We start from the raw sequence: 19,868 nt of genomic DNA on the forward strand, positions 1-19,868 counted from the left end.
ACCAACTGAGCCACAGGTACTCATCAGAATGGCTGGGAATGTGCTGTGCGCCTTCTTGTGCCTGTGGACCCAGAGTGGGATGACAGGAAGAGCACTGGGACAGAGCAAACCACACCCAGTACCCGCATGGGTTTTCAACAACTACTGGTGGCAGTTTGTGAACAAAACCGCTCACATAAAGAACGAGACCAATTGTTAGGCTTGTGATGCCACTGGCTACACATTCTTCAGGACTGTGGCCATATAGCATCACTGAGAGCGAGACAGTTGTTTGGTTGCCTTAGCAACACATCCAGGAGTAAACGTACTTGGAACACTGCCAACTTTTCAACTTCTGAACCTGAATGGACGGTTGATTCACCAGTAGCTGGGACGGTGAACTGCTCTGGTAAGACAGACCTGCTAGTCTGACTCAAAGTGTCTGACTCGGTGCAGGACATTATACAGCTAAATGAACTGGAAACAGGCCAGTGTATGAAGGGCAATGGATTAGTCCAAGTTGGAGATTTATCATGGAACTTGTGCAACATCACGTATTCTTTGTGTCCTCTGCAAGAAGGATGCAAACAGAGAAGCCTATTGTCTACATTTACATCATGAACACTTCTCTAAGCTGGTTGAGGCTTTGAGCCAAGAAGATCAAAACAGCTTGATCCAATTTCCTTTACAAAGCTTTTTCTGTGGTGACAACAGGACAGGAGAAGTTGTAAATGCAGATAATTCACCAGTTGACTCTAACCCCCACAGGATGCCTATAGTGAAAAGATCTGGGGGGGATTGATAGGAGTCATAAAGAAGGGTGTTGACCAGGCTACAGCTTTGAAGTTAGCTGAGAGCCACATGGACAAACGATAAAGTCAACTGATGTGTTTGAATGTCTATGTCTGTATACAGTTGGATTGTAGTGGCATATGATTTTTGAGTATGTTGATTATTCTTGTTTGACTGTGACATTCAGTTGTTTACTTGCAGGAATACATAATGAATCGCACGGCAGGGGTAGATGCACCACAAGGCTGGATAGCTTGGTTAATGTCTGGTCCTTGGTGGCATCTTCTTTTGAAAATATTAATTCCTGTTTTTGGACTGTTGACACTGATTTGCTTACGTATAGGATGTAGTTTACTGTGTATGAGATCAACGAGAAGCAGGTTAACTGCTTACATGTATTAACTGTGAACTTTTGCATCGATAGAAGGTGAATGAAGAGGAGTTGTGTATGAATGAAATCTATACTGACACTGTCCAAATAAAGGGTGCATAAGTTGAAATTTAAGTATATACAATGACAAAAAGGGGGGAAATGTTAGGTCTAATTGTTGAATGTTGCCATTGTGTTTCTTAAATTTGTACAGTCTTAGTTCAAGCAGTAGGATCAAAAGTCATTCCTTTGATCCTAACCACCTCTAACCACTTTGTGCTGGGGGAGGTTTTATTGTAGATACATCCTATCTGAAAGATCTGTTTCTTGTGTTGTAAGCTTCCTGCTTTTATGACCCTTTTGGTCAGCAGGAGGTCACACACACACACGCACTCCTACTTACATATAGAAGTTCACACATATACATACAATGCCTTAGAACCATGTGGGCGTTGCTTTGCTGTGTTTTGTGTGAACTGTCTCCCAATAAAAGGCAGCGAGAGGAGGCCATCGTCGGGGTCATTCGTGATGAGCTAAGATACCAACGAGGCCTCCCTTGCGCAAGTAATCGATCGAACGCTGTTGCCTTGTTTTTCTTTCATGGGAATAAGTCCTGGATACAGCGGGGTCTGAGTTTAGACCCAACAGTTGTGAAAAACTGAAATCTGGAAATTTTTTTGTTAATCTTTTTACATATATTCCTGTTGAAAATACTAAAATTTGTATATTTATTTATTTTTGTTTGTCTGATAGCATTTATTTAAAAAATAAATCAGACATTTCAAACAGTTACTCGCTACTTGAGTAGTCTTTTCACCAAGTACTTTTTTACTCTTACTCGAGTAACATTTTTGAAGACTACTTTTCACTTTTACTTGAGTAATAATATTTTAAAGTAATGCTACTCTTACTTGAGTGCAATTTTTGGATACTCGACCCACCTCTGAGGGCAAGGGAGACTTAACAGGGGTGGAAGACACAAGGGGAATCTAATGACAAAGAACTATAACCTAGGCATGATAAAAATGAACTTAGAAAACCTGAAGGGCTTAAACATAAACCATAAACTAAAACTCAAAACGCTGGGTCAAAAGACCCAGGATCGTGACACTCATCTTATCTTAAGTGAACATAGTGAATGTTCCAGTGATGTGAAGTCAAGTAATGTGGTATACAGTAAACTGAGTCAACATCAATAAAAATAAAAAAGAAAGTAAAAGTAAAAGTATGATAAGAAATGTGAAAGTAGCAAGAACAGTATAAATGAGCTCTGTCTGCCCCCACTGCAGTCAAACTGTCCAGAGCCACACAGGAGAAGGTAATGACTTTCAGAATAACTCTGACATTATTCCTTACATTTCAATGAAGTTACATTTTCTTTCTAGTCTTTCGAAACCGACCAATAAAACAAAATGTCCACAAGAAAACCTGTAAATCACAAAATAATCCAAAACAAAAGTCTATGAAAGGCACTGGAGCAGAGGAAACAGTCTATAAACATTTCAGGGTGGCGACCATGACTCCAGGCGAAGAAAGTTCAAAAGCACCACTCAGGAGGCCGACCCGGAGGACGGCTGCACAGGAGATTATACAGTTCAGGGGGCCGACCAGAGGGCTGACCAGGGGGCCGACCAGGGGGCCGATGGCTCAACAGTCCATGACTGAACAGCTCAGGGGGCCGACCGCGGAGCCAGCGGTGGCGACGAAGCAGGTCAGGAGGCCGGCCACGCGGGCGAAGAAGTCCAGTCAGCGGCCTGGACGCTGACGCCAAACCAGGCATGGACAACGTGTAGCAGGCTGAGCTGGAGGTGGACGAGGCGGTGGCTTGGCAACCGCAGGACCAGGCGAGGCAGGACCAGGCGAGGCAGCCGCAGGTGGTGGAACGGCATGAGTCTGGACGGGCTCCTCGGGCTGGTGCGGTTCTCCTGAACGCCCAGCTGAAGAGACAGACACAGAGCCAGCAGGTACTGAGACCTCTGGCTGAAGGGACACTAACTGAAGCTGCACAGGGCACACAGGCGGCTCAGGATGCAACGGCTGGGGCTGTGCAGTGCAAACAGTCTGTCTGGAATTTATTAGAGAGATGCGGTCCCCTTCTGGCTAAATAAGCTCACTGGAGCTTCCAGCAGAGGATGGAAGTGACTGAGCAACTGATTGAACTGGTGAAAGAGCTAATGACTGAACTGGAAACAGAACTGATGCCTGAGCAGGTAGCAGAGCTGACAACAGAGCTAGAGACTGGAGCAGAGGATGTAGTGGTGGTTGTAGTAATGAAGTTTGTGGTGGTGGTGGATAAGCATTAAGCTGAACTAGTTCTCCTAAGCCTCCAAAACACGAGGAAAACTGCTGGACGGGCTCACTTGAGCCTCCAGCGGAAACAGGAATGGGTGCAGGCACCTGCTGGACACTAGCCGTTCCCACCTGAGGAGTAGGTACGGGTGCGGAGACGGGCTGTATCCTGGCTGACCTCACCCTGGGGACCGGCATGGGTGCAGGGGTGGACTGGTTCACGGCCCCCCTCACCCTGGAAGCCGGGACAGGCACCGGCAGGGCAGCTGCTGTTCCCATCCGAGGAGCTGGTACGGGTGCAGAAACGGACAGAGCCTCAGCTGGCCTGGAAACCAGAGCAGGGACCAACTGGACCCCAGCCTCCCTCACCCGAGGAACTGGTACGGGTGCAGGGGTACGCTGGGCCCGAGCTGCCCTGGGAGCAGGAAAACGAGTAGGCAAAGGAGCAGGCTCAGAAAAAACAGTCTTAGAATGGGCAGGCTCAGGGTTAAAATGTACCGGGTCAACAAAAACAGACTTATCAAAATTGAATTTTGCACTTTTTCCACCACGTTTTACAGTCTTTGTTTTAGTAGTGTTTGAAGGGTTTGAAGTGTGTGACTTGTCCTTAATTAATCCCCCCTCCCAGGGAGCTGAATGAAGATAATTTTCCCAGTCAATGTCATCATCCATAAGGGAAGTTCCCCACGGATCAGAGGTGAATTTATTACTTTTATCGTCAGATGGGACGTGAGAATAAAAGTCATTGTCACTCACCACCGTGAGTTGCTCAGCAATGTCCAGTTTATGGCGGCGGGTGCGCCGCTTCCTTTGAACAGAGGAAGCTGGCGGAGCGAGCAACTGAGCCTCTGGTGCACAGAACGGTGACACTGAGGCTGGAGCGTGAGCGCCTGAAGCCACACAGAGGACTCCCACCTGAAGCGGGCGAGGCTTGGATGCAGGCGGAGCAACAGGTGGGGACTTTCGGCAGCTCTTGGGACCTCCGAGAGCCAGCCGAGTCCCACGGAAAATGCGCTCGTAGTCGGGAGCACGCCACTGCTTCCAGCGGATCTCCTCCTCCAGCTGGGTGATGGCTGCCTCCTGGCGCTCATACAGCTCACTGTCTGCTGGGTCCATGTAATGGTGGGATCGTTCTGTCACAGTTTGCCGAGGCAAACTGCGTGGAGTGTGAAGAGTGGACCCAGGTGCAGACATTTTAAAACTCAAACTTAACTGATGATGAGCCGTTTATTAAGGCAGACAGAACAGTACAAAATAAAAAGGCAAAAACAATGCAAACTAAGCAATAACCTAAACTGGGTAAACTAGAAAGGAAACACGAACTATGAAGAACCCTGGCAAACAGAAAAACAAACAAAACTCTAAACATGGCAATGATGAGGATATATGAAAACCTGAACGCAGGTCATGGCATGGGAACAACGCAGACGATCCGACAAAGACTGAATGAGAAGGCACAGACTAAATACACACAGGAGGCTAATGAGAGAAGTGGGAACACATGGGGGAACAGCTGACACACATGAACATAACAACGTCACAGTGGAAGAGTAAAACTAAACACGATGAACACAAGACCTCTTCAAAATAAAACAGGAAACATAAGACGCAGACATGACAACCTGAACTTGACAACGTAAGACACAGACATGAAACACATGAAGGGCAAGGGAGACTTAACAGGGGTGGAAGACACAAGGGGAAGCTAATGACACAGAACTATAACCTAGGCATGATAAAAAATGAACTTAGAAAACCTGAAGGGCTTAAACATAAACCATAAACTAAAACTCAAAACGCTGGGTCAAAAGACCCAGGATCGTGACACTCATCTTATCTCATCTCATCTTATCTTAAGTGAACATAGTGAATGTTCCAGTGATGTGAAGTCAAGTAATGTGGAATACAATAAACTGAGTCAACATCAATAAAAATAAAAAAGAAAGTAAAAGTAAAAGTATGATAAGAAATGTGAAAGTAGCAAGAACAGTATAAATGAGCTCTGTCTGCCCCCACTGCAGTCAAACTGTCCAGAGCCACACAGGAGAAGGTAATGACTTTCAGAATAACTCTGACATTATTCTTTGCATTTCAATGAAGTTACGTTTTCTTTCTAGTCTTTCTATTCCTTTTTATACATTTGTATTTTTTTCATAACAATGTAATTGATTATTGTTATTCAGTTACAATTGGTGGTGCTACCTAATAATGTTTCCCTTTTCAACAGCAACAGAGGTGTGCAAAATACAAGAAACACAAGAACAAGGCAAAATATAAGAATAGGAATATGAGAATTATAAGAATAAATATATGTAAGAATGTATGCGCATTACTGAATATGTATACCAAATATTCTGTCATGTTCGCGTCAAATCTGACCAATTTACAAATTAAAAAATTCATAAATATTGTGTTTTACATCTGATTGCCTAAAGGCCTTATGACATGCTCCACACTATGTACTTGAACATATAACAGTGATGAGCATCTCTGTCGTATACATTTGTAATTTTTTCACAACAATGTAATTTATTATTGTTATTTAGTTACATTTGGTGGTGCTACCTAAAAATGCTTCCTTTCTTTCTCTCTCAACCTTTTATTTCTATTTTCTATTTTCCAGTGAAATTTTAAAGACAAAAGAAAACAATATTAGACTTTCTTTGTAGGTGAGTAATGATTTTATGAAATTACAGTGTTCCCTCGTTTATCGTGGGTGTTACGTTCTAATAATAACCCACGATAGGTGAAATCCGCGAAGTAGCGAACTTTATTTTTTACAATTATTATAGATGTTTTAAGGCTGTAAAATCCCTCACTACATGCTTTATACACTTTTCTCAGACAGGCATCAACATTTTCACGTTTCTCTCTTGTTTAAACACTCTCAAAGTTCAAACCTTCGTAGAAAAATAAGTTCAGTATTATAGAGTGAAACGAAAGATCAAACCCTGTTTTCAGGTCCAGAACATGGGAGTAGAGCAGTATAACACAGTACAATACAAATGATTTTGGGCAAAGAGTGTTATGTTCTAAATGTTTCAATGCATATGTATGGATGTATTATTGTGCTATAATGTTTTACAGCAATGGGAGGACAAAAGTCTCGACCTGTAAACACTCCAACGAGTAAGATAACACATAACACAATAAAGTCAAACAGATCAGAAAAAATTACGTATTATCAATCATTGCTTTCTTTAAAATGTATTTTCAGTTTTTTTTTGTCAACTCTGTGCATGTTTTCAGTTTTAAGTGAAGAATGGAGGAAAATGCAGTGGACGTGAGTGTTTGACTCTTAATGTGGTTTTGTTGCCACGTAAATGTCTTAAATCATCTACTTGCAAAAATCGGTTGCTGTCAGCTTAATTTCCTGTTCTTGTTGGTGTTTGCAATATTCTCCATAGTCTCACCACTGTATCTGCACCACTATCAGTTTCACTTTCTTGACTTTAACTTCATAAATATTCTTCTTTGAACAGTGGCAAAACCAATGATCTCCAGAGCATAAATAATTACCAGCCTCATAACTCTGAGCTCCAGCACCTCAGAATTCTTCTTCATGGACCCGTTGGTGCCGGCAAGTCCAGCTTCATCAACTCAGTTGACGCTCTTTTACAAGGCAGAATGGCCGCAAATGCTTTGGCAGATGCAATTTCTGGAAAGAGCTTCACTAAAACAGTATGTTTTAATTCTAGTATGGTTTAGTCAAGCTCATGTATTTTGTGCAATTTGTTAAACAAAAGTCATGCAATTTGTAACAAAACTAGTGGACTGAAACTAAACGGCTATAAAGCTGCACGTAGAACCAAGCTCACTTGTTTTTCCACTAGAGCACAGTAAAGATTAGCACTACAGAGGTCTTAGGATGTGGTCTGCTCTTGCGTGACAGATGGGGGTTTTTTGTTTTTTGCTTCTTGAATCTTTGTCTGAAGATTAGTTTCACTTTACTTTTCTCCATAGTTGTTCTTACAGATATCAGCCTTATACTAAACCAGAAACAGGTTTTGTAGTCTTCAGTGATTAGGTAACCCTGTTATCAGAATAGTTAAAACCTTCTGTTTTACAGTATGAAACTTTCAAAATCCAAAAAGGAGGACCAGGAACTTTTTATCCTTTTGCCTTCACTGATATCATGGGCCTTGAGAAGGACACAGGAGTTAAGGTGGAAGACATCATACTGGCCATGAAGGGGCACGTGAAGGATGGTTACAAGGTATCATGAAGACACTATTTGATGGTGTATCCAATGACACGATTTAATTATGCCTTGAAATAACACATACAGTGTATTTAAAAGTTAGATTTCCAAAAACATGTATATAAAAATATATACATACATACATATGTGTGTATCTGTGTGTGAAACATTTGCGTATACTTGTTTAGTTTAATTAACTTCATTGTTTTCCAGTTCAATCCTCAATCTTCATTATCTGAACATGATCATGAGTACATCAAGGAGCCCACTCTAAATGACAAAGTTCATGTTTTAGTGTCTGTGATCGATGCCAACAAAATAAAACTTATGAGTGATGATATAATAAAACAGATGAGGACTGTCAGACTTGCAGCCAGGGACATGGGTAAGAGCCAGGCTTGGTTATACGATAAACCCAAATTGAATTAAATAAGCTGACAAACATCATCAACTCTGATATTCTTCAATATTCTGTGTATTGACAGGAATTCCCCAAATGGCAATTCTCACCAAAATTGATGAAGCCTGTCCAGAAGTCAAAAAAAATATAAGAAATGTGTATAAGAGCACCTGGTTGAAGGAACAGGTACTTTTCTAGCGGTAATTTTCAGTATTTAGCTGGAATATTTATTTATTTTTACCAACAGTTTAATTCAAGTAAAATAAATGCTAATAAAGGTTAAACTGTTGAAATTTAGATGGAGACAGTCAGTGTGACATCGGGTATTCCACTGTACTGTATCTTTCCTGTCAAGAACTACCACTCTGAGATCCAAACCGATGATGACGTCAACACACTGATACTGGCTGCTCTGAAGCAGATGATCGACTTTGGAGAGGACTACGTCAACAAACTGCAGACCTGCTGAACCTTGTTTATTGTTGTGTTAAAATTACTTTTGGGTCTGAACAGGAATGTCAGAGTAATTCTTTGCATGCTGATTTTCATTTCCTTGGCTAAAGCATTTACCCTTAGAGACTAGAAACTCTTCGGGTCTTTCTTTTTTTTGTTTTCCTTGAATGACAAAGTTTCTGTGTTTGCTTTGTAGACTTGGCTTTCAGTTTTTGTGTTTTGCTCTTGTATCTATCCACCTTTGAACAGACATCTAATTGTGTAAGAAAACTATACTGCTTTCATATTATACTAGGGTGACCATATTTTGATTTCCAAAAAAGAGGACACTTAGCCCAGTCATGAGAACTTTAATAATACTGTTTGCTTAAAGAAATATTTAACATATTTAAACGATGCCTTCTCTGTGCGGTTAATGGATGGTGAAACAAAAATGTCATATAGGCTTTTACAAGTCAACAAGGGCAAAAAAAATAATTTGAAAACCTCTGGAATTAAATAATAGTACAGAGATAAGGCCTCATCTGTATAAGAAAAATTACCAGTACTGGGACAGTAGGAGAGAAATTTCTTTTGCAGTTTGTCTGAAAAGCTGCAGTTGGGGATGATGTCACAGATATGGGTCCTCTGTAGGAAAACCCGGATGTTTTCATCAATCTTGAAAATCCCCCCAGAAGCCCCAGACAGAACGTGAAAAGTGGACATGTCCGGGGAAAAGAGGACGGTTGGTCACCCTATATTATACTTCTTGTAGATTTTAATATGATTTCTCATATTAAGAGATTAAGAGATTTCTGTTGTCCTTTTGTTTAATAAAAACAAAAATGAATTCTGCATCTCCCAGTCTGAAAGATTATACACCACTCCATCATTTTCCTTCCTGGACACTCAGGACTAGGAACCACTCAATGGTGAGTGGCTGCTGGCAGTTGCTAGTATGAAGCTGGTCAGTGCTGGGTTGAAAACCTCCTTGCAGATTACTATGGTTGGTGAAGACACCAAGTACTTACTGAGTGACAGTAAAACTGTGAAAAGTGGAAACAGATCCTAGCAGACTGGGTACCCAGTGGCTGTGCTGACACAGTAAAATTGTGATGTGTTGCTGAGATGTCTTTGTGTCATTTTCATGGGAAACATTATCACTTTGGGCCGTGCCATCCCAGCCCCTAAAAATATAACACTGTGCAGACATGGATCAATAATGATGATTAGATAAATTTATTTTTTGATTTTTTGCAAGACTGGTGAGATATGTGCAAGCCTTATTTTTTTTTTTTTACATTTGTATGTTTTTAATAATATTCTTTTATTCAATTCATCAACTCTATTGTCAGTATCTTTTATTAATTTATCTTTTTTACATTTATTGGCATCTTACACCAAAAACAAATAAAATATATGAGAAGTTTATGAATGTAAGTAAATTCAAAATCTCATCTTTAAAATTGTGTAAAAGTTTTTTTTATTGCTTTTTTTTTCTTCACAGCTTTTTAATCTATCAGTTAAATATTTTCCAGAATATTTCTGTGGCAGACCTGAGAGGTCAACCAACATAAAGTGATTTAGGGGAGACAGCAACATGACAGAACTGACTAACAGTAAACAAACAATAGTAAACATGTATCTGCAATAATATATGAATCATGTGATCTGAACACACATTCCCTTGAATCTTTTTCTCCCTAACATCACCAAAGAATCCTCTGCTTCGTTTCAGTGTGTCTCAGTGCAATCTGCAGAGTGTTTGATTTATCATGGCCGCTGTTATATTGAGCCACTGCAATAGTCTTGGACAGCAGTTTATCATTTAAGGATAGCCTATGCTAGGCAGCTAGAAAGATAGATAGATAAGACAAGACCTTGACATTGATTATCTGGATTCACTTTTCTTTACCTTGGCGGTCCGGATGACCAGTCACATGAAGCTGATCATCAGCTTGATAAATTAGATAGTACAGTTGTTAGGTCTAATGTCACACCTCGCTGGCGCAGAGGTTCGTCACTGTGAATAAAAGCAAGACACTCCATATGGTTCTCACTTGCTAGCAAGGGAAGTCCGGCAAGATGTTCAGCCGACCTCGTGAGTGAGTGTGTGTGTGTGTCTCTGTGTATGTGACTTCCTGCCACACAATATATGCTTACAACTGTTTAACCACATTTGCTAGTTATCCAAAGGTCATTTCCCCTCACCCGTATATGGCTTAACTTTAATGGTTCACCACATACAAGCATAGGCGAGCCCCTAAATGGCCGGGAGTGAACATCCCTTACCAGATAAGGAAACCAGAACCTGATGGATGCAGTTAAGCACTATACCATCCTACATGTGGGGGGAGGAGAACAGAAGAATATCTAAACATGCAGTTCAGGGCAAGGTTTACAAATTTAAGTACAACAATGACAACTGTTATCAAAAGCAACCTAACAATAGTCACATGAAAGGGGTGGCATATTCAGTATCTAACCAATCACAGTTATTGATACTGGCAAAATAGTGGCTGATTTTTCAAAGGAAAATAACAATGTAGTAGCCTATAAGAAAAACTGAAAACAACACAGTTGCTGCAGATAAAGCAGTGGTGTTTATGAGAGGGAAAGTTTAGTAGAGTAATATAGTATTAAAATTTTGAGCATTTGGTCAGTAAGACTGGAAATGAGTTGCTACATATTAATAAAATTTAGGCTATTTGAAGCAATGGCTGTAGAAAACATGGACAGCCATTGATTTGAAGGCAAGAAAGAAAGCTGGCAAAAATGAAGACTTATTAATTTACGAATTCTTTTATTAAGACATGGAAGAATGTGATGGATAATGAACCCAATAGTTCATCAAATTAAGGCTCGAAAATAACTTTTAGTTTTTATTCTCTTCGCTGCAGATTTGGTGGTGTTTAGCAGTCTTACAATAAAGATTAAATATTTAGACTTAAAATGACTTAAAATGTAAATGAAGCTATGTCCAAATTTGATATAAGGGATGGAGAACATAAATTTTCTCAATTTTGAGTAAATTATATTAAAATATTTGCAGCCAGAAAGGAAAAATATCTCATTTTAAAGTTGCTGCTAACAATTTTTATTTCTTGTTGATCATCAGGAAAACAAAGAAATTAGACAACACTGAAAAACTATACTATCTGCACACGGGTGTCCGAGGGAGTAAAATGAATATTTCTGTGGCAGAAATTCAATATATGGTGATACAATTTTCCAGAAAATTGATAAGTAGGTAAAGATTTCTTACTTCCTTGTCTCTATTGCAGAACATAACCTGCTCCAGAGCAGAATATGTTCTAGATTACTGCATTATCTAATTACCCAATCAGAACAGGAAGTAATTAAAAACAACTACTGAAAAAAATCTAACCTGAATTGAAATTAAAATTAATACTTTAACAATTCTGTTTTGCAGTGCTAGTCAGTAAGTGACTGGCTGCTCCAGTATGGGATTAGAACGATGCCATCTTATCCCATATGTAAGGGGCTACCAGCCCCCGCTATGTAGGGGTGTAGGAGTATACAAGTTGCCCTGAACGACCGAGGGGTGCTGGGATCTGTGTCCGTGACCCCCCTAGTACAATTGACCCTGGTACATACTAATGTAGGAATGTTGTCACCTGTCTGGCTGCTGCTGGCACAGAAGAGGGGCTCCAGAATTCAATCTTGAGAAATGATACCTGCCTGGAGTGTACTATACTGTCAGACATTAACACAGCTTAGCCTACCTTCTCTCTGATTTTCTGTACCCAACCAGATAGTTAGGGTGCCCCTACTCCAAGGCAACTTGGGTTTGACAAAAACATTAAACAGTCACTTCTAAACAATGTGAAACTTTAATTTGCTCAGATGGCCCTTTGAACTTTACCATCCATCAGTTACGATGGGCCCTGAAGATAATGGATGGCAAGGAACAAAAATACAAAAGAAATAAAAAGACATCAGGTTCAACGAATGAAACAGGCAATTGTGACCCCACTGTTGTAAAACCCTTGGTTTACACTAGCCGCAGACGGGGATCCAAAAATCACAAAACAAACAAAATAATGAAATTAAACAAAGAAATTCTCTTCTCTAGAATGATTAACACTGTATCACAAACATAACACAATTTACAATGTTCACAGGGTAATAGTCCCAGTTCCTACGAGTCAGTCCCAACAAAATGTCCTTTGACTATGCAACCGTATACAGTTTTTTTTTGAAGGTGTAACTGTAGTGAACAGGAGCTGACTGCAGGGTCCCGGTCCGTTAAGCTGACCGAAGTTACATCAGCCGGAGTGAGCAATCCAGTCTCAGGTTCACAAAAGCAAGGAAAATAGAAACCGTACCTTGGTCTCTCGGCGACAGTGCGTGGGAAAAGCACTGGGCTCCGAAAAGGCGACACTTTCACATACAGCGTAACCAGGAGGATGAACAACCAGGACGTCGTCTAGATGGCAGGGTAACCTATTCCTGGACGATCCACTTTGTCCTCGACGTCGGGTCCGTAGAATGCATCCAACCTCAGGCTAGCAACGGGCAACACTAAGTGTCGTGACTAAAGTCCTCCCATCAGCTCGTCAGCTCCCAGCGAGACGGCTAACTATACTCCCTCGCTCCGAACGTTCACTTAACGGCCAAACCCAGCCTAATCCAACTTGAAACGGTGGAGGGTCCTAAAGAAAAGAAAAGCTGGAGTTAGCTCTCGCTCCAACTCCCTGTCCCCACGCTATCTACCTCGACGGTGGCCTGCAGCAACACCAGTTGCGGCTCGCGGCTACACAAGCCAAGCTTCGCACACGGAGCGAAACTCCGTCTAAGCTTGCTGCAGTTGCGACTTCTGCTTCACTGACCTCACAGAAACCCCTTTTGGGCTCAGTCGAACCGTGAGGCTTTCTTAATGTGACTGGCCGTGACAATACGCGGGAGACAGCTACTTCTCCTCTCCTCGGCTCCACACATACACACCCGAGCGCGCGCACGGCTTCTCTGACTTCTCTTTTATTTTTCTCTTGCCTTACCCAGACAGGCCACTTGAGGCACTATATGGCAGCTACGACCATCTACATGCATGTGCCCTTACACATAGTCCAGCCAATAATGCGATTCACATTCGTATATACGCAGCTAATCAACATCGCTGACAGGCTATGACAGCATCCTTATGTGCTGACACCGGTGTTTTAGCTAGCAAAGCGGCGTGGCTAATGTGGAGTGAAGCCACGCTAATGACAACGTGTACAACCATTGGAGATGTGAGCAGGACAGACGGAACAACTGGCGGAAAAAGTGTGGACTTTATACCAGTTTTTAAATTGTGTTGATAGGCCACGTAAAACCAGAGTTATGATAAAAATATATGCAATGTTTGGTTTTCTTCCTGAATACTATCGTTGTTTATATTTACTGCGGGAAAAAACGGTAAAAACGACATTTTATAAGGAAAACGCTCGAAAGCGCTCTCCGCCTGTGAGCAAAAACAAAACCAAAAAACCCCACCCTTTCCTATTGGTCGAAAAATGTACCATGTCAACCAATCAAAAAATGATATGGCAACATGGCATTTAGTTGTATAGGAAGGGAGGAAGTTTTAGGAGTGACGGCGGTGTTTTGAGATGTGAGAGATTTGCGACGTTTAGCGCAAATCTTGTGTAGTTAGTGTGTAGTGTAGTCAATAGTTTTGTTGTGTGTGTCAGAACAATGAGGCGACTGCTGAATGTTACAGGTGTTACAGGAGTGATACATCTGCTGTTGTCTGGCCTGCAGGTGTCAGGCTGTTGTTCTCCTTTATCTCATAGTGGACAGAAATGATTTTTTGGAGTGGCACAAATAATTTGTGTGGCATCAAATTTGATGCAGAACACCTGGTTGTTCTGTAAATAGTTTTAAATGTTTATTTTTTAAAAAGCCTTGACTGAATTTTTAGGTAAACAGCTGCAAAAAAAACTTTGTTGTTTGCAAAACTCAGTTACTTTTTTGAAGAAGTAACTATATAATTAATTGCCCAACATTGGTCATTATATACTGTATTTTGCAGACAGAGAGTTACAGGACTCTCTCCGAGACCACAGACTCATACTCATAATACAAGTCAGAGCTTTATAAAAATTTTAAAAAAAGAAAAGAAAGTTGTGTTTTCAAAATTGGAGTTCAAGTTATTTTTACTTCCAGTAGTGATAATGAACACAGGTCATGAACAAGATTTTTTTTTTTTTAATTTTCATTATAAGTGGGCTAAAGCAGTTAATTAAAAGTAGTCTAAAATAAATGTAAATGCTGTAATTTGATTATTTTAATAAACCATGTAACTTGAATGGATTCAATGCTGGCGTGACCACAGTGCACACGTCTGCTGTTGCTCACAGTGGTCCAAGGGATCGCTCAGGGAGTTTGTGTGTTCACCCAGACACATGAAAAATTAGAGGGAACATTGAGAGTAGCTTTGGCTAAATGTTTTTAAAATTTTCCATACAGAGTAAAATAACAAGACTATATCCAACTAAATGTCAGATTGTACTGGGATTTAATGAAGCCTCACATTATAATGTTTAAATGAAGGGATACATATTTGTCTTTAGTCTATATCATTTTCATTTTTTGGTTGTCATTATAATTTTTACATTTAATACTGACAATGTTAACAGTATGACAACATGACTGTGTGTCAGCTGTTAGCTATAGTTCACTGATAAATACTGATAAATATTAAATAAAGTCTGGAGACAATCATTCAAGGACTTTCTTTTTTTTAAAAAAATGAATGCATCAAATCCAACCACATGCCTTTAACCTAAGTACAAGTTATTCACGCAGTTTTCAGTCAATTACCATAACAAGACATGATCTATATTTCAGTCAGTACTGCGTTCAGTCTCACATCTAGTCATTCAAGTGGGTGAGGAAGTCGTCTCCATAGACAATCATTTGCTTCAGTGCACACAGGATATGAGCATCAGTGGCGTCATCGATGCTGATTTCTGAACTGTAGTTCTTTACAAGAAAGATGCAGTTCACTGGGAGTCCCAGCAGCTGGCTAAATTTGTCAAACTGAGTGTTAAATCAAATTCAGTTAATTAGTAAGTATAAAATGATTTCGGTGCTGAATTTAAAAAATGTAACTCAAAATTTTATAAAAATTTTCCAAACTAAAAGCAAAACAAAAATCAAAAACTACCAACAGAAAAGATTTACCTGTTCTTTCAGGTACTTGCTCTTGTAGATGTTTTTGGTATTCTGTTCCGCCTCAGGACAGGCTTCATCAACTTTGGTGAGAATAGCCAGCTGGGGAATGTCTGTTAACACAAAAACTTAATAAGATGTCATGCATTTGTTGTTGTTGTTGTTGTTATTTTTTATTATTACTGTCTATAGACTTACATGTCAAAATTAGTTCACATAATGTATTACAATTTTAAAACTGTTACTGTACCCATTTCACTGGCTGTCAGTCTGACATCTCTCAGCTTTTTCAACACTGGTTCACTTAGTAGAGACACAACAACAGTGACCAGAACATGAACTCTGTCATTCAGGCTGGGACATGAGTTGTATCCCAGATCGCCCTCTCTCAGTTGTTGTTGTGGAATGAACTAAAAAGAAATTCAACAAGTAGACATTTGAAAGACAAGAACACTATGTGATTCTGTAAGAATTTGAGTAATACATTATTTTGGTAAATCGAGCCTAAATTAATGGTGGTTTTAAAGTGGCAACCAAAATGACAGTAGAAAACAGAACGGAGCCCTCAAAAAGAGTAAACGCAGTGTTATCATGCCAGGAAAGTTATATCTTATATAACATATCATATTTTGACAAATAAGTAGCAACATAATAAGTTCTGATTCATAAAACATGAGTGGAATGGACAGCTACATTTTAATGCTCACACTCTCTTCAATACAACAGACTAATAAAGCGTCTGCATCACTGCAGACAGGACCTCAATCCATCTGTCAATCTCCCCCTCCCCTCAGTCTCTAATATACTTCAACTCCTCCATGTTGGCAGCATCCCATCCCTGACACAGGGTGGCCACTCCTACTTTTGAACTGAGCATCATTGCCTCAGACCCTGAGGTGCTAATTCTCATTCCTCCCTTGCAACCACAGCCCTCCAGGTCTCAGTGTCGTGATTTTTTTTATCCTATGTTTCTGTTCTATTGTGAATAAATTAACCATTTATTAGATTTGCAAATCATTGCATTCTGTTTTTATTTTTTAAATTGGTTTAGTGTTTCCCAATTATGTGCATCGAAAGTGAAAAAAATGTAAAGAAAAAAGATGTTACAAATTATCCATTATATACACAGTTGTTACGGCCCTAGCTGGGCCTCCTGAAACTGCCCTTGTGTGGGCGTGGTGTTTTTCTCCGCCGCCTCCTCTCTTGCCACTCCTACCCCCTCTGTTTCTCTCACTCCCCTCTCTCCCCAGGACACAGCTGCTCTTGGTTAGCCTCGTTTGCCACCTGAATCCAGTCAGCAATCACCTCTGAGGCTATTTAAACTGGGGATGAGCTGTGAGCAGGGGGGTTTTCTCTGGTGTCTCTGCTTTGAGTGCTAGGTGTGTGATTGTCCTGCCTATAGTGTGGAAGCAGTGTGCAGTGTAGCTGCTTCACGTGAGTAGTGTTGGCTTGTGGGCCTCGGTGGCAGTAAAGCTAGCTGCTACTAGTGATAGGGTGAGCTTGTGGGCCCCTGGAAGTGCCTCCTCGTGGTGTGGAGTTTTTGTTTGGTTGTTGTGTTCTTTGTTGTTGCAACCTTTTTTTTCCTTTTTCCAAGTGTTATTGGTAAAACGGCGTTGCCGGCTCTTTATGTTAAGATTATCTATAATAAAGACTTTTATTTACTAAAAACACCTGTCTGTTCTCCTTTCATTCTGTTCTGGACCCATTTGTTACTGGTCCCCTCACTCGGATGCCTAGACCCCTTCGGGGGGACGTAACAATGTGGGGGCTCGTCCGGGATTATGAATGGAAGGAACAGCAACTGAGTTTTAGTGAGTTGTTTGCCGGTGGCTTGTTTAGTTGTGTTGTATCTGCTACGCTCTCTCTCCAGTTAGCATAGGGGAGTGTCTAGCTGAGCGTAAGCTCCTCCTTCAGGCACTCATTTTTATTTTGTCTTTTTTATTTTCGGAGTAATCCTGGGTGGGGATTAGTTCCCTGTCGGGGGTAGGCTTGTCGGTGCTTTGTGCACTTGATGCTTAGCCTTTAAAGTTGCCTCGAGCCTGGTACACTCCAGAAGCTAACTAGGCTGAAATTTTAGTAGGTAGGTCTGGGGAGAGGGTCGGCGGTATTTTTATTTATTGGGTAACCTGTGGCTACACATTTCCCACCTGTTTTTCATTTGTGTATTGGAGGTGGTGCTGCTTTGTTGTTATTGTTAGCCTCAGGTAGTTTTAGTTTTAGTTTTAATGGCTACCTTTGATATTGCCGTGTTTAAGGAAAACGCTTCGCTTGTCCAGCTGGACGCCTGTAGGAAAGGGGATCTGCGTGAGGTGGCATCATTTTATGGCATTTGTGTCTCCACAGCTCTGCGTAAGGCTGAGCTAAAAGATGCTCTTATGTCTGGCTTGGTGGAGAAAGGGATAGTGGCCTTGCCAGTGTTTGCCAGTCCACCTGAGCATGGCGTAGCGTCTCAGCCTGTTCCGCAGGTGCCAGCTCAAGCTGTAACTCCATCAGTATCTACGCCTGTTGCTCAGGGGCTGCCTGAGGACAAGCCGATGACACTGCCTCACTTCGAACCTCTCTCCATTGAGTCATCAGTAGGTTCGAAGCAGAATGCTAGGCTCCGTGTCTGCCTGGCTCGTCTCCAGTTGGAAAAGGAAGATCGTGAGAGGGAGTTCCAGCTAAAGAAGGAGTTGGAACTTAGGCATTTAGAGGCAGAGCTTGCAAGGGTCAGGGAGGTTGAATTGAAAAAGGTGGAGGTGGAAGCAGAGACAGCTGTCAAGTTGCGACAGTTGGAACTCCAGCAGGCTTCCCTTCCTGCGACTGCCTTCATTCAGCAGGCAGAGGCACCATTTAATGTGGAGAAAAACACTAGTCTGGTTCCGGTGTTCCGCGACACTGAGGTTGACAGTTATTTCGAGTCCTTTGAGCGAATAGCCACAGCCTTGCACTGGCCACGGGATTCGTGGGGCATTTTGTTACAATGTAAGTTGGTAGGTAAAGCTCAGGAAGTTTGTTCCTCATTGTCAGCTCAGGACAGTGTGAATTATGACAAGCTGAAAAGTGCCATCGTGCTAGCTTATGAGCTAGTCCCAGAAGCTTATAGGCAGCGTTTCCGGGGATCAAAAAGGGGACAGGGTCAATCCTACCGAGATTTTGCAAGGAAGAAAAGTGTGCTTTTTGATCGGTGGTGTGTGTCCAGCAAAGCTACTGACCTGGCGTCGATGCGTGAATTAATGCTGGTGGAGGAGTTTAAGAACTGCATCTCTGAGCAGATTGCAGTATACCTCAGTGAACAGAAGGTTTCCTCATTACAGCAGGCTGCAACACTGGCTGATGAGTTTGCCCTCATCCATAAAACCAGTGTCAGTAAGCATGACCGACGCGATGACCTAGTGAAGGTTAGTGATGCGCCAGCTACACAGTACCCAAAGAGTGAGGTACTTGTGTCTCGTCCTAAAGCAGAACGAAAGTGTTTCTTCTGTTTTAAGCCTGGCCATTTAATCGCAAATTGTGAGGCCTACAAACAGAAACAGTTGGTCTCGAGGACTAGGAGTGTGCCAGCTAGCAAAGCTGATACAGGCGTGGTTTCAAGAGCCAAAACAAAGCTCTGTTTTTTCTGCCACAAACCTGGCCACCTGATTGCTCACTGTTCGAAAGCTAACTCAAAGCAAAATCGATCTGCTTTCAAAAGGGTGAACTGTGGTTCACAAACGGACAAAGTTGCCAGTCCTAGGCAACAATTGGAGCATAATTGCTCAGTGGTGTCATTTGGTGAATGTCAAAGGTCAACTAATTTTGAGATGCCACCTGTTGACAATCTTTCGGGTTCAGATGACCTGCAGTGTGACACATTGTGTACGACACAAACATTCAAACCTGCACCTCTGGCTAACCAGCATACATGTCGCCATGACCTAGCGAAGAAGCGTCTGAAATGTGTTTCGGAAAGGCCTTCTAGCTATTCGCTGGGTTCTCCATATGTGATGGCTCAAAAAACATCTGGCTGTCACTTGGGACACTATGTTGAGGGACTTGAGCCAACCCCGTGCAGGGTTTTCAACCCATCAAAAAGGTCTTGGCAGTTTTGGCAGGCTATGCCTAACCGTTATTATGGTACATGGTAAGTGATATGTTTAAAAGTTGGGTAGGACATTCTGTGACAAACCACTGGTTTGTAATTATGGGAGGGGGTGTTACGGCCCTAGCTGGGCCTCCTGAAACTGCCCTTGTGTGGGCATGGTGTT

At 41.5% G+C, this 19,868-nt stretch overlaps 1 protein-coding gene and 1 pseudogene across 1 annotated transcript; one reads left to right on the plus strand and one right to left on the minus strand.

The window, feature by feature from the left end:
- The first annotated feature begins 4,797 nt into the window (after positions 1-4,797).
- LOC134626718 (interferon-induced protein 44-like) lies at positions 4,798-8,500 on the plus strand. Its single transcript, XM_063472656.1, has 7 exons — positions 4,798-4,921; positions 6,680-6,713; positions 6,913-7,111; positions 7,500-7,646; positions 7,845-8,016; positions 8,117-8,217; positions 8,330-8,500. Exons 1-7 carry the CDS (start codon positions 4,798-4,800, stop codon positions 8,498-8,500), a joined length of 948 nt encoding a protein of 315 aa, XP_063328726.1.
- A 6,842-nt stretch (positions 8,501-15,342) lies between these two features.
- LOC134626132 (interferon-induced protein 44-like) overlaps positions 15,343-19,868 on the minus strand; it is a 109,493-nt pseudogene continuing 104,967 nt past the window's right edge.

Source organism: Pelmatolapia mariae, linkage group LG4 (assembly GCF_036321145.2).
Source record: "Pelmatolapia mariae isolate MD_Pm_ZW linkage group LG4, Pm_UMD_F_2, whole genome shotgun sequence".
Lineage (NCBI taxonomy): Eukaryota > Metazoa > Chordata > Actinopteri > Cichliformes > Cichlidae > Pelmatolapia > Pelmatolapia mariae.

Bases quoted from the DNA above. Each gene is read 5' to 3' on its own strand.
- LOC134626718 (XM_063472656.1), top strand. From the start codon at position 4,798: ATGGCAATGATGAGGATATATGAAAACCTGAACGCAGGTCATGGCATG. The intron at 6,714-6,912 runs GTGAGTGTTTGA...TTCTTTGAACAG, and splicing joins TGGAGGAAAATGCAGTGGAC to TGGCAAAACCAATGATCTCC. The intron at 8,017-8,116 runs GTAAGAGCCAGG...GTGTATTGACAG, and splicing joins ACTTGCAGCCAGGGACATGG to GAATTCCCCAAATGGCAATT.